A 13,295-nucleotide genomic window follows, 5' to 3' on the forward strand; every position below is an offset into this window, starting at 1 on the left:
AAAGCTTATGAAAAACTTAAGATGCATCTCAGAATATTGTGTAGTTCTGTGTGTGTGTACTAAAGATGGACCCCAGGGTTTTGCAAATCTAAACATATGTTTTTATCACAAGCAATATTTTTAACCCTTGTTTTTATTTTTGGGGCTTTTTAAAAATAATATAAAAAGATTAACTATTTTGGTGAACAAAAAAGTGGAAATTTGACTTTATCTTGATAAAATGGATTCCAGCTTTTTTGTTTTTTTTTTTTAACATTTGCTGGAAATCACCATTCTGATATAAAATGCTATCTCTATTAGTGTTTTTCCATATATTTCCATAGTTTTGGGCCATATTGGTTCAGTGATTAATTTGTTACCATTACCAAATTTTAGTTGTTTTAATATGTGGCTGGAGTTACTTTTCTTAACACTAGTCATAAAGCTCTTATAGATTAGTAAAGGGTAATTTTGATTTAGATTACAGAAGTCTTAGAATATCTTCAAGCCAGTGTGGTGGCTCATACCAGTAATCTTAGTGCTTTGGAGGCTGAGACATGAGGTTCACCAGCTTTCAGTGCCAGCCTGATTACAGAGTGAGATCCTGACTCAAAAAACAAAATATATAAATAAAAATTATTTCTAAGTAAATTCATATCTTTCAGTAGTTAAGGCTATTTTATTTCTAAGAAGAGAGTTTATTTCTCACAGGCAATTTTATTCTAAAAGGAAGACTTTTAAATTTTTTCCTAGATTGTTGCTTGACTGAATTATTTCTCAATAATTCACTTATAAAAGGAAGCAGTGCCAGATATATTGGCGTATGCCCTTTATCCCAGCACTTAAATCCTGGCAGAGGCAGGTGGATCTCTGTGAGTTCAAGGCCAGCCAACCTAGTCTATATATTGATTTCCAGGGCATCCAGAGATTATGCTAGCATTTGTAGATTTCTTTTGAGTGTAATTTTTCATTTTAGTATGTAGGAATATTTGAAACAATTTGTGAAATAGTATTTGTATTCATGCTGCTTGGTACTAGGTGCTGCTTTTTTCGTTCATTTTTAGATATCTTTTTTTAGTGTGTTTTTCATGCTCATATCATGTGCACCATGTATGTACTTTATGCCTGTGCTTTGGAACTAGAGTTATAGACAATTGTGAACTGTCATTTGTGTGCTGAGGTCTGAACCCAGGTCCTTTGGAACACCAGCAAATGCTCTTAACTGTTAAGGAATCACTCTAGTGCCCCTCTTTTAAGAGGTGTGGGCACGCAAGTGTGCAATGCTAGGATTTGAACTTAGGGCCTCAGATGTTTGGCAAGTTCTTTAACAATACCAGAAAACTATACTCAAAGCACAAAGAAAATTTTCTGCAATGAAACTAAAACCAGCCTATTAAATGACTGAGAAGAGTTGGGGATACATGAAATTAAGTGGTAAAATACTTGTCTAACTATATGTAAGGACCTGGTTATTAAGGCTCCGGGGACTGGGGTGGGGAAGTATGGGGATGTTTGGAGAGTATAAGTTTTTAAAGATTTACTTGATATGTTTATGTGTATATCTGCATAGGTTTACATGTATCTCATATATTTAAGGTGCTCAGAGAAGCCAGAGGGCTTCCTATATCCTAGAAATGAAGTTATAAGTAGTTGTGAGTCATTCTTTGTGGGTTCTGAGAACTGAGCTCAGGTCCTCCCTAAGAGCAACAAACAATCTTAACTTGTGAACTGTTTTCTGGTTTTGTTTTTAAGACAGGGTCTCACCTTGTATCCCTAGCTAGCCTAGAATTCTTTACCATCTACCTTCTTGTACCTCCTAAGTGCTGGGATCAAAGGCATATATATATATATACCACTATGCCTAACTTGGCTCTAATACCACCATCTAAATGGGATCAACATGAGTATCAGTTTCTTTTTAAGACAGGTTGTAATTCATGCTCTTCTATCCTCAGCCTCTTATGTGCTACAATTACAAATGTACACATCTATGCCTGATTTAATATATTTTAAGTTCTCTGTTCATTGCATTCATCTTTATATGTAACACACACACACACACACACACACACACACACACACACAGCCAAGACAGTGTCATATAGCACAATCTGGCATAGAGTTCGTGCAATCAAGGATAGCTTTCTGCTGCTTTTCCTGTTTCCACCTCTTGAGTGCTGGAATTACTGGTGTGTACTATCACACCCAGTATATGTGGTGCCTGAGACTTCACGCATGCTAGGCAGACACTAAAAATAAAGCTACATCTTAATCTCTTTTGTGTAGTTCTCTTTATGCTGTATAAACAAACTACAAGTTGTATCCTTGAACAAAAATGATCACTCACTCTTTTTATGCAGTTCTGGCTGTCCTTGAACTTGCTATGTAGACCAGGCTAATCTCCCTCAAGAGATCCTCCTATTTCTGCCTCTTCAGTGCTGAGATTAAAGGCATGTACCACCATGCCTACCTGTAACTTCTGATAAAATATACTGTTCATATAGTCCACGTAATGCCTTCTTTTTAAAATGACATTCTAGGGGCTGGTGAGGTGGCTCAGTGGGTAAGAGCACCCGACTGCTCTTCCAAAGGTCCGGAGTTCAGATCCCAGCAACCACATGGTGGCTCACAACCATCCGTAACGAGATCTGACGCCCTCTTCTGGTGTGTCTGAAGACAGCTACAGTGTACTTACATATAATAAATAAATAAATCTTTATTAAAAAAAAAAAATAAAATAAAATGACATTCTAATACTTTGCATTAACATTGAATAGATGTGCTTGTTCTTGACTTAATTGGACATATAATTTCTAAAGCAGTAACTTCAGTTTGTTATTCTTCTTTTTCCCCCTTCAGGCAGCGGAATATGTCCCAGAGAAGGTGAAGAAAGCGGAAAAGAAATTAGAAGAAAATCCATATGACCTTGATGCTTGGAGCATTCTCATTCGAGAGGCACAGGTTTAGTGATATAGGATTACATTTCCTTCTCTATGGGTCCAATCACACTACTTGGTTCTGCAGTAATATTTTTATACTCCTAACATTGTAAATGCTGTTTATTGGTTTTCAATTTTAGAATCAACCTATAGACAAAGCACGGAAGACTTACGAACGCCTTGTTGCCCAGTTCCCCAGTTCTGGCAGATTCTGGAAACTGTACATTGAAGCAGAGGTTAATATTTTATTTATTTTTTCTTATATAGCATCTGATGGCAATTACAGCTTACACTATAGTGACAGAAAAGAAGTTAGGAACATAGTATAATCAGGACAAGGAGGATTTAAATGTCTCTGCCTTTATTTTGTAAAATAGGTATGAAAGAGTAATTAAAATGACTTTGAAATTTGGGTCTTTCACAAGCTGATGATTGTTGCATTTTGGAGTTGCAACAACATTAAAACAGTTTCAATGGTGTTGGAGTGCTTTAGCCTTTTATTTACTTGTCATGTGTCAATTTATTGCCTCCTGTGTCATTTATTTAGAACTCATTTGTCTTTTCCTATAACAAACTAATACAAAAATACAGAAATGTTGGCTTAGTTTTATAGAGTATTATAAATGTCTGGTGAAATGAAACATTTTGGAGAGTAATTATTTCACATTATAATTTTATGAGAAATGCATGGTTTGTCAGTTTAAGGACTTCAATAATTTAATTTTGCCATATTTGATAAAGCTTATATTCTACAGGAATAAGCTAATATGACTCAAACTTTTTAACCATAATGTATCCCAATGATACTGATTTCTCTTTCCTTTTGTTTGTTTTAACTTGAAGTCAGACATGTTTATGTTAATGAGTAATGTCCCATTCTTGATAATGATTAAAGAAAAAAAAACCCAAAACCTTATTTTTTAAAGACTGGAGTTAACAGTCAAAGCTGTAATAAAGTGTTAATGTCCCAGTGTCAATTGGCACTAAGTAATCACTCACAGATTATAAATTAATGGAATAGAAGGGAGAAATAGAAATAGTTGGAATAGCCACACTAAGCTGGAAATGATGACATTTCTTTTATTTATACTAATTTATGCAGTACTTTTAATATTTTGTAATATAAATTCTCAACATAAGTACTCTGCAGCTCTAACTGTAGCTGAAATTTGCTCTGTGGATCTCTTTTGGGCCTCTCTATCATCAGTGATACTGAATAGACTAGCACAGTATCACCTTTGGTGCATCCTCAGAGTAGTCACAACAGCCACATATTTATACAAAGGCTCAGCTGTACTCAACTGAAGCTGTACGTAGTTTGGATTGTGTTATTTTGGGGGATCAGAAATTACTGGGCAGGAACATTTGTGTGTGTGTGTGTGTGTGTGTGTGTGTGTGTGTGTGTGTGTGTGTGTGTGTTTTGCATGTTTGTGTTTGTATGTGTGAATGAGACTGTAACTTAGGAGGAGTCTGGAAGTTTGGCTCATAACCATGTCTTTATGGTTTCATCTATGGTACCCTCTGGAACCATTTTGTTCCTCTGTATATTTAAATCATCAAAGTAGATGGGCTTGAAACTCAGTAGACCTGTCTTGAGTATGCTGAAGACAATGCTGCTTTCTACTGCCTGATAAAACCAAGAACCTGAATCACATGCACTCGTTTTACCTCCTGATCTTGACTTTACAAACACATTATAGTTTGTATTTAAAACTCACAAGAATCAAGCATGATTATGATCGAAAGATAATTATTTTTGGAAAACAAAGTAGGACCTTCTGAGTTATGAAATTCTCCAAAATTCAGATGCTAAGTCAAACTGAAACTGGCAGTGAGGTTTTATGTCTGTAATTATAAACATAAAAAAGTTTGTTTTTCCATCCCCATTTCTTCCCTAAGTATAAAATACAAACTGTATTCTGAAAAGAATTGCGAGAGAGAAAGTAGACATTATTCCAAGGGTCTGAAAGTTATTGAAATAACAGTTTGTTTCATAAAACAGTTCAGAGCTGCTAGGAGGAGTTGCCTGGTTTATTTAATGTTTGCAGCTATTTACACTCAGACACACATACACACACATATATGTATGTATGTATAAATACAAGCACAAAAAATGTGTATGTATAAAAAAACTATTATTGAGAAAAAAATGATACCAAATATATGTGTGTTTGCTTTTTTTATATTTCTGGTTTAGGATTTACAATGTTAAATTAAATGCTGGTTTCAGAAATACCTAAGCTGTCTTTCTCTTTCCTGGTTTACTCTTCTTTTCACATTTATCTTTTGACCCACACAAGAAGCTAAAATTTTCTTTGATCATGTCACTCAGTGTGACCTTTATTTTTGTTGAAGACATATAACCTATTTACAGTACTTATAATGCTATTCTATACTGTTTCATAACATCCTGTATGCACACTCAAGAAAATAAAGCTTTGTTAATACGTTGTTGTAACTCGGTATTTCATGGTGTGGCAATTATGATATTACGTTTGTTTAATTCTGCTAAACTAATCTCTAGCTAAATACATTAGGGGTTTTTTGTTGTTGTTGTTGTTTGTTTTGTTTTTTTTTAACTACTAGAACAAACATCTTTAGTAAATATGCTTCTTTAGGAAAAATGCTTCCCATGGAAGTTTCTTGTAAATTCTGTTTTAATACAGAAAGAGCAAAAGAAAACAGTTTAAAAGTTATTTCAAGTTTGAAATGTGAATTAAAAATAAGAGTATATCTAAATAGGCCGGGCAGTGGTTGTGCACCACCTTTAATCCCAAAACTGGGGAGGCAGAGGCAGGCGGATTTCTGAGTTCATGGCCAGCCTGGTCTACAGAGTGAGTTCCAGGACAGCCAGGGCTATACAGAGAAACCCTGTCTCGGAAGAAAAAAAGAAAAAAAAAAAAAGAGGGCTGGCAAGATGACTCAGTGGGTAAGAGCACTGACTGCTCTTCCAGAGATCCTGAGTTCAAATCCCAGCAACCATATGGTGGCTCACAACCACCCGTAATGATATCTGAAGCCCTATTCTGGTGCGTCTGAAGACAGCAACAGTGTTCTTATCTATAATAATAAATTCTTTGGAAAAAAAGAGTATATCTAAATAGCTATAAAAAAGCTTTTCTCATATCAGTGACAGTATTGTATACATTTATTGATGTAAAATACATGTTTTTACATCAGTGGGATCTTTAATTTGTTACTTACATGTTTGTTTTCCTGTTTTGCTACAGTTTAAAAATATTGGAGGTAAATTCTCCTAGTGGGTGGACATTTAGAATCAAATTGAGTATTTTTATAAAGTTTGAAAATTAGACTAATAATCTTACTGTGATATATAATATTTAGGACCATTTTTGTCCTCAAAATGCATTGTTTTTCTTTTGCCTTTTGTAACTTCTATCTCAGAAGATTTTAGAAGAAAATCAAGAAATAACATGATAGTGAATTATCAGGAACAGTGTCTAAATATGACTGCCTAGTTTTTATGTAAAAGGAACATTTTAGAGTATCTGCATCTTTATTGACTTGCCTATAATGTCTTGAGTGAATTCTAGTCTTCTTTTAGCTTAAGAAATACAGCTTTTTCTTGTTCAGTATTTTAGGGTCTTTTAGCCAGGACGAGTCCCAGTGCTCTTTACAGAGCCACCTTATTGGGAATTTAAGCTATTACGGAAATGAGGAACATGACATAGTTTTACTATATTCCCTTAAATTTCTCTCCCTATTTGTGGTTTCTGTAGTTTCTCACATAATTAGGTGATCACTGTGACAACATGTAAGGTACAATATTTTATTGTTCCAAGTAATTTGAATTGAGCCACATTCATAAGACTTTGCAAACGGAAGGATGGTCTCATTGGTAGCTGAAGGAGGAAGAAGTTATGCTGCTGGTCATAGCAATGATGCACCTTGCTGTCTATGAAAGCTGTGATTTAATAAAGCATGTAGAGAGTTGATGGCTTTTCATTTAAAGATTTAAATGTGAGTTCTTTGATCTATACTTGTTTTTTCTTTCCTATAAATAGTAGGTTTTAAAGTATAATTTTACTTTTCTCAAAATAACCTTACTTGGAAAATGGAAATGAACCCAGGATGGAACATGAATGACTTAAATAAACTTCTCCATTCTTGATTCTGTTTTAATGCCTTTACATACCACTTTAAATTACTGTATTACAATGTTTTGTATCTATTCAGCTTTATATAGCCCTATATTTAAAAATCTGTACTCTTTAGATCTACTTTTCCTGTTTGTAATAAATGTTGGTCCATGTCTGTGTGATTATTCAGATTTTACTCTAAAACTCTTCTTATTCTATTGTTTCACAAATTCATAAATATAGAGAAAAATAATAGGAATTACTTGCAACCATAACAGTGACCCGATATCTGAAAGTGCTTTGGTTAATTATAGTACTGTTTTACAAATGAAAGAAGTATTTGCATACTTACTGTTACAAATAGCAAATTATTTTTGTTTTATTGCATCTTTTTCCTTTTACTCACTCATTGGTGTAGCACTCATGTTTAAGTGTTGTCACTGTTATTAGCAGTCTATAGTTTTTTTCTCCTGTGATCCAGGCTTTTCATACTAAAACTTTGCGAAAGATAATAGTTCAGATAATAGTTTCTTTAAATAAAACCTATAATTTGTATCATCTAGGAAAGATTCTTTTCTCTGACATTTAGCCATTTCTTGTTTTTAGGTAAAGTATTCTGCTAAAGTTCTTTAAAACTTTCAACTTTAATTTCATATTATCTGTGTGTATGCCTGCTCACACATGTGCCGTTACTTGTCTGTGAAGGTCATTAGACAATTCTCTTTCTACCAGTAGGGACTAGGAATCAGACTTAGATTGTCAAACCTGGTAGCCATGCCAAGCAAGTTTACCCCCTGAGCCATCTCATCAGTCCTGGGTTTTTTAACTTATAAAGCAGAATTATTCACAGCACTTAAGTGGCTGAAGTAGGCATATTGTCACAAGTGCTAGAGTAGACAGCTGCTAGTAATTTTCATCCTAGTTTGGACTACATTGAAAAAGACCTGTGTCAAATACTCAAAAAGAATCTGAAAATTAAGAAAAGGACTAAGTAGATTTATGATATATGTACAGATCTAAAATTAACTGAACTAGAACTCAGATCATTCAATTTGAAGTTTTCCTGAAAATATTAGTGTTTTAGCCTGAATTTACACCTTTGTGGAATAGCATAGTATGTAATTTTTTTTAACTCAGAATGTAGGCATAGTCCTTTGGGATGGCTCAGTAGTTAATATCAGATGGGACTCTGGTTGAGGAGTTTAGTTTCTAGTACTTGCATCAGGAAACTCACAACTGCCTGTAACTCCAGCCCCAGAGAATCCAGTGATCTCTTTTGCATTCCAGTGTCAACTGCACTCAAGTGTACACAATCCCCAAACAGACAGACATACACATAATGAAAATAAAATCAATCTTATTTTTAAAATATTTAGGCTTTATGTATTATGACTGTTTTGTATGTATGTATGTGTGTATGTATGTTGTGCATCGTGTATGCCTGGTGTCCAGAGGTCAGAACAAGCCATCATATTCTGTAGATATTGCAAATTTTGTGAGCTACCCTGTGGATTCTGGGAACAAGACTCATGTCTTCTTGTTGCTCTTAATCTCCGAGCCATCTCGTGTGTGTGTGTGTGTGTGTGTGTGTGTGTGTGTGTGTGTGTTTTAATTATAGAGGATAATTTTGGTATATGGGTTCCTCCCATCCCTAGAGATGAGATACCCCAATATGCTATCTATGAGTAAACAAAACAGTTCAGTTGTTTCACAATATTGTCTATTCAACTTCCATATTTGGAAATAGAAATAATTTTAGCACACAGGAGACTTTTCGAGGTTCCATAACTATGAACATGTAGCAGTTGACTTTTATTAAAAAGCAAAAGGGCCATGTAATGCCCCCTTTCCTTCTGTTTTCCCTCTTTAAGACATGATATCTCAGACTCTTGCATGCTGGGATTACAGGCCTGGGCCACATGGTGATGTTTTGAATGAACTTTGAGCTGGTAGGATGTAGGCACTCGCCCACAAGCCTGGCCGCTTGAGTTCAATCCATTACAGGCATAGTCTACCACACTGAGGTGGGCTAGTTTGTTTTTAATTATTGCATATGTGGAGTACCACAGCATTCAGAGATCAGAAAACTTGGGAGTTGGTTCTCTCCCTCCCACTGATTGTTTCAGGGATTGAACTCAGGTTGCCATGCCTGTATGACAAGGAATTTTATACTCTATTGTCTCTGTGGTCCTATTCTATTCTGAGACTGTCACTATGAAACCCAGGCTGGTCTCAGACTCTACAGTCCTCCCTGTCCTCCCAAATGCTGACATAGACGCTACTATGCCTCAGTAAAAAGCTGCACTCTTAAGCGTATTACTGAACTGGTTTTCTCTTAGAAAATTCCTAGCAAGAAGCAAGTAGTTGGCTAGTATAATAGGTTAAAGTCTATGGCTGCTGCTCCATCTACTGGGATGCACAGCCATTTGCAAAGATAGTGAATGTTTGTCTTGGCTGCACCTTGTTGGAAAAAAAAAAAAATCCACCCGCTTTTCTTAGGCCCAGGGAGGCTTAATGTGGGTAAGTTGCTATTTTGTATGTATTTGACTTCGGGGGGATAAGGGTTCAATTCCCAGCACCCATATGACTTCACAATTGCTTTAAGTGCAGTTTCATGTGATCTGCCTTGGAAGGTCCCAGGGATATAGGTGGTGCACAGATAAGAATGCCAGCAAAACACACATACATATGAAATAAGTTTAATCTGCTTTTGTGTCATAAACTGATTATTAAATGTTTGTACTTAAAGGGGGGGTAGCGACGCTAATTTCTCCAGATTGCCTTTCAAGTTGTGAGTCTCCTGCCTCTGCTGTCCAAGTACAAGGATTATAGGTTTAGATCACCATGCCTTGAAAATGGAAGCTTTTTATAGTCTATTTTACACTTATTTTGAAATTATTTAATCTTAAATTGGATGAACATCTCAAACACTCCCAACAGATTCTTTGCGTTGATTGGCCAGTTTCTAACATTTCCCCTGTAGTCAATTGTAGGATGTTTAATTACATTGGGAGTCCCGAGATTGTGAACTGGAAAAAGCTGTTTCTTGTGGTGTGCCTCAGACCTAACACACACCTTTAACCCAAGAGCTTTCTGTAAACTAGAGTTAAGGTCAACAATAGGCCAAGCAAACAACCAGTTGGCAGAGTGAACTTAAGAAAACCCAAGAAAGAAAAGAAGAGGGTTCTTGAAGGGTATTTAAGATATGTGGAAAAGGAATTTTTTTGGGGGAGGGGGATGGTGGAGTAATAAATAGTAGGCAGTTTTACTGTGAGAGTTTTACAGATGTAGGTTGCAGAAAGAATAAGCCTAGATGCAGGTGAAGATAAAGTGAGCCAGAGAATGAGAAAGAGCAGATTAGAACATTGCCAAAGTTAGTTTGAGGCCAAGCAGAGCAGTTCAGAAGAAACTGAAAGAAGTTAACATTCAGCTTGGAGAGGAATTTGAGCTAAAACAGCTGAGCTAAACTAACCAGTTACGAGTTGAGAAAGAACAAACAAAGGTGAGCCTATTTAAACTGTCCCAGAGACTGAAAACATCCTAGGCTTAGATAAGATTGTAAGGCTAGAAGCTTCCAGAAGTAGGCGTAGGTTAGCAGATTGAGGCAGTAAGCATTGGAGATAACCATTACTACAAGGGAATTGAAGTTACTGTAATAGTCATCCCTTGATACCCGTGGAGGTCCTAGATTCCAACCCCACAATTGTTCAAGTCTGTCTTATCTATATAACCTAAATAGATTTCATTAAATATATTCCAATTTCTCTATGTTGCTCTATTTCATGTCTGAATTGCCATGGAAATACTTATACTCTTGTTAATGAGGGACACAGAAAATAGAAATATTCACTACCAGTGAAATTTTTTTTGAGTATTTTCAGTCCTTGGGTACAGGTATAGGATTTGCACGTTTAGAGGGTCATGTAATCTCAGATACTTGGGAGGCTGAGGCAGGAGAGTAAGGCTTGTCTGGTCTGCAGTTTGAGTACAAGGCCAGTCTGGGCAATTTAGTGAGACTTTGTGTTAAAATGAATGGAATGTAGCTCAGTGGGATTTTCCTTCTGTAGCCTTGGATTAAATTCCAAGTACTCAAAATGAAATGTTCTAAGCCAGCATTGTGGGCAGTGCCCTAGTCTTAGCACTCAGGAGGCAGAGGCAGATGGATCTCTGATTTTTGAGGCCTACCAGGGCTAGAGAAAGACCCTGTTTCAAAAATAAAAATTATTTTATGTAACATTTAATAAGTCTTTTCCTTTGTGTTATGTGTTATGGTTAGTCTAAATTTAGCTTTTTGATGAATGGAAATTTTAATTTTTGAGATTCTTAATTTGAGCAAAGCTGGGGATTTAAATTTAATAATTCTAATTCCTTCATATGGGCTCTTAATCATTGTCTACTGAGAAACTGCGAGTAAGTATGAAAGTAGGTATGTTGCAGGTTAATAATAATACATGGGCTGCATGCAGAGTAGTGGTCACGAGCACTGTCTACTCTGCAATTCCAGAGGTCCTGAGTTCAATTCCCAGCAACCACGTGGTGGCTTTACAACCACCCATAATGGGATCTGATGCCCTCTCCTGGCACACAGGTATATGTGCAGATAGTACACAAATATATAAATAGGCAAAATAAATCTTCTTTAAAAAATAATTCATTTTTTTCTTGCTATATTTTATTACCTGTGTTCATGTAAGACTTTGAAAATTTTAGGTGCACTTAAAAAATAGTTTACTCAACCACAAAATTGCTCTAAAAGAATTTTCAGCAAATCTTATAGACGCTATCAGAATACAATATTTTACATGCAGCCTCAAATTCTGCTTTATTTTAAAACATTTTATTGTTAAATAGCCTTAGCTGGCTTTGGCTTCCCAAATGCTAGGATTACAGATGTGAGTCACTATATCCAACCTGCTTTATAAAATTTATCAATTTCTTTGTACTATTACGTATACTTTATTTTTCAACATCTTTATTGTAAATATTTGATTTCGGAGAAGGGTGATTACAGGTTTGAACCACCATGCCCCCTTTATGTAATGCTAGGGAATCAAGGAATCAAATGAAGGCTAAGTGAACACTCCCAGCCTCCTATGTACTTTTTTCAAGTGAAGATTTGATGATTTTTTTTCTAAACATTTTTCTCTCATACATTGTCTCTCTTTTGAGACAGGATTACTTTTTGTAGGGCTGGCCATCCTGGAACTTGGTCTGTAAAACTGTGGACCAGGCTGGCCTCAAACTCAGATTCGCCTGCCTCTGCCTTCTAGATGCTGGGATTAAAGGATTGAGCCACTACCACCACTCAGCCTCTCATGTTTACTTCTTTTTTTTCTTTAATATTTATTTATTATATGTAAGTACTGTAGCTGTCTCCAGACACTTCAGAAGAGGGCATCAGGTTTCGTTATGCATGGTTGTGAGCCACCATGTGGTTGCTGGAATTTGAACCCAGGACCTTTGGAAGAGCAGTCGGCGCTCTTAACCACTGAGCCATCTCACCAGCCCCTCATGTTTACTTCTTAAGATAAGAAAATGTTATATAAACCCTCCAAGTGACAATAATGGCTACTTTTGAGATTACCCACTTTTTTTTTTAGACGTCTTTAGGATATGAGTTACTAGGTTTTTACCTGTACCTGCATGAGTCTAATTTGAAATAGTTAAAAAGAACTTTGTACCCAAAGGGGACAGACAGGTCTTTCAGGGGTTTGTTTAAGTCTTTCAAAGAATTAGGAGAGAATACATTTGTTATTTTAACCTCAGGGATTAAACCCAGGGCTTTGTGCCCTACTACTGTCCCCAGCTGTAGATATTCTTAACATTCCACATTTTTATAAGAATAACAAATCCTCTAATTCTGTTTTAGTAACAGGAATCATAATTAAAATGATACCAGTGTAGGGAATGTAAAATATGTTAGTATACTCATGTGTCTTCTTACCTGTGCCTTATGTTGCACATAAGTCTCTACCACCATTAGGTTACCCTTTTAATACCTGCTTACTAAACAGTTGTCATTATTGTTTTTTCTAGTTAGAAATATCTTGCAAAATAAGTTTTTGATAGGATAAATTCTATGGAATATATAGTGGGAATTTCTTTAAGTTATTTGAAGTTAATGATAGAAGCCTTTTAAGGAAAAAAGGAAATTGAAAGTTTGACTTCTGTCTTTAGAGTTTTATAAAAGAGTTCTGTAGGGAAAGAGCACCCCATATTTATTGAAACTATATCAGCATTTCTAGTTACTTGACTTTGTTTCATACCTAATGCAGAC

At 35.7% G+C, this 13,295-nt stretch overlaps 1 protein-coding gene across 3 annotated transcripts in view; it reads left to right on the top strand.

Annotated features, from left to right (window-relative positions):
* Window positions 1-13,295, top strand: part of Cstf3 (cleavage stimulation factor, 3' pre-RNA, subunit 3) — a 74,942-nt gene that overhangs the window by 15,549 nt on the left and 46,098 nt on the right. The window contains exons 2-3 of one of the 3 annotated variants that reach the window (NM_145529.3): window positions 2,839-2,940; window positions 3,059-3,154. In NM_145529.3, the coding sequence (NP_663504.1) occupies window positions 2,839-2,940; window positions 3,059-3,154 (198 nt within the window). Of the gene's footprint in view, window positions 1-2,838; window positions 5,375-13,295 lie in introns of those variants that run through there. The other 2 variants (NM_177253.4, NM_001037326.2) reach the window with 2 other exon arrangements.

The sequence above is a fragment of the Mus musculus genome, chromosome 2 (assembly GCF_000001635.26).
Source record: "Mus musculus strain C57BL/6J chromosome 2, GRCm38.p6 C57BL/6J".
In the NCBI taxonomy this organism is placed as follows: Eukaryota; Metazoa; Chordata; class Mammalia; order Rodentia; family Muridae; genus Mus; species Mus musculus.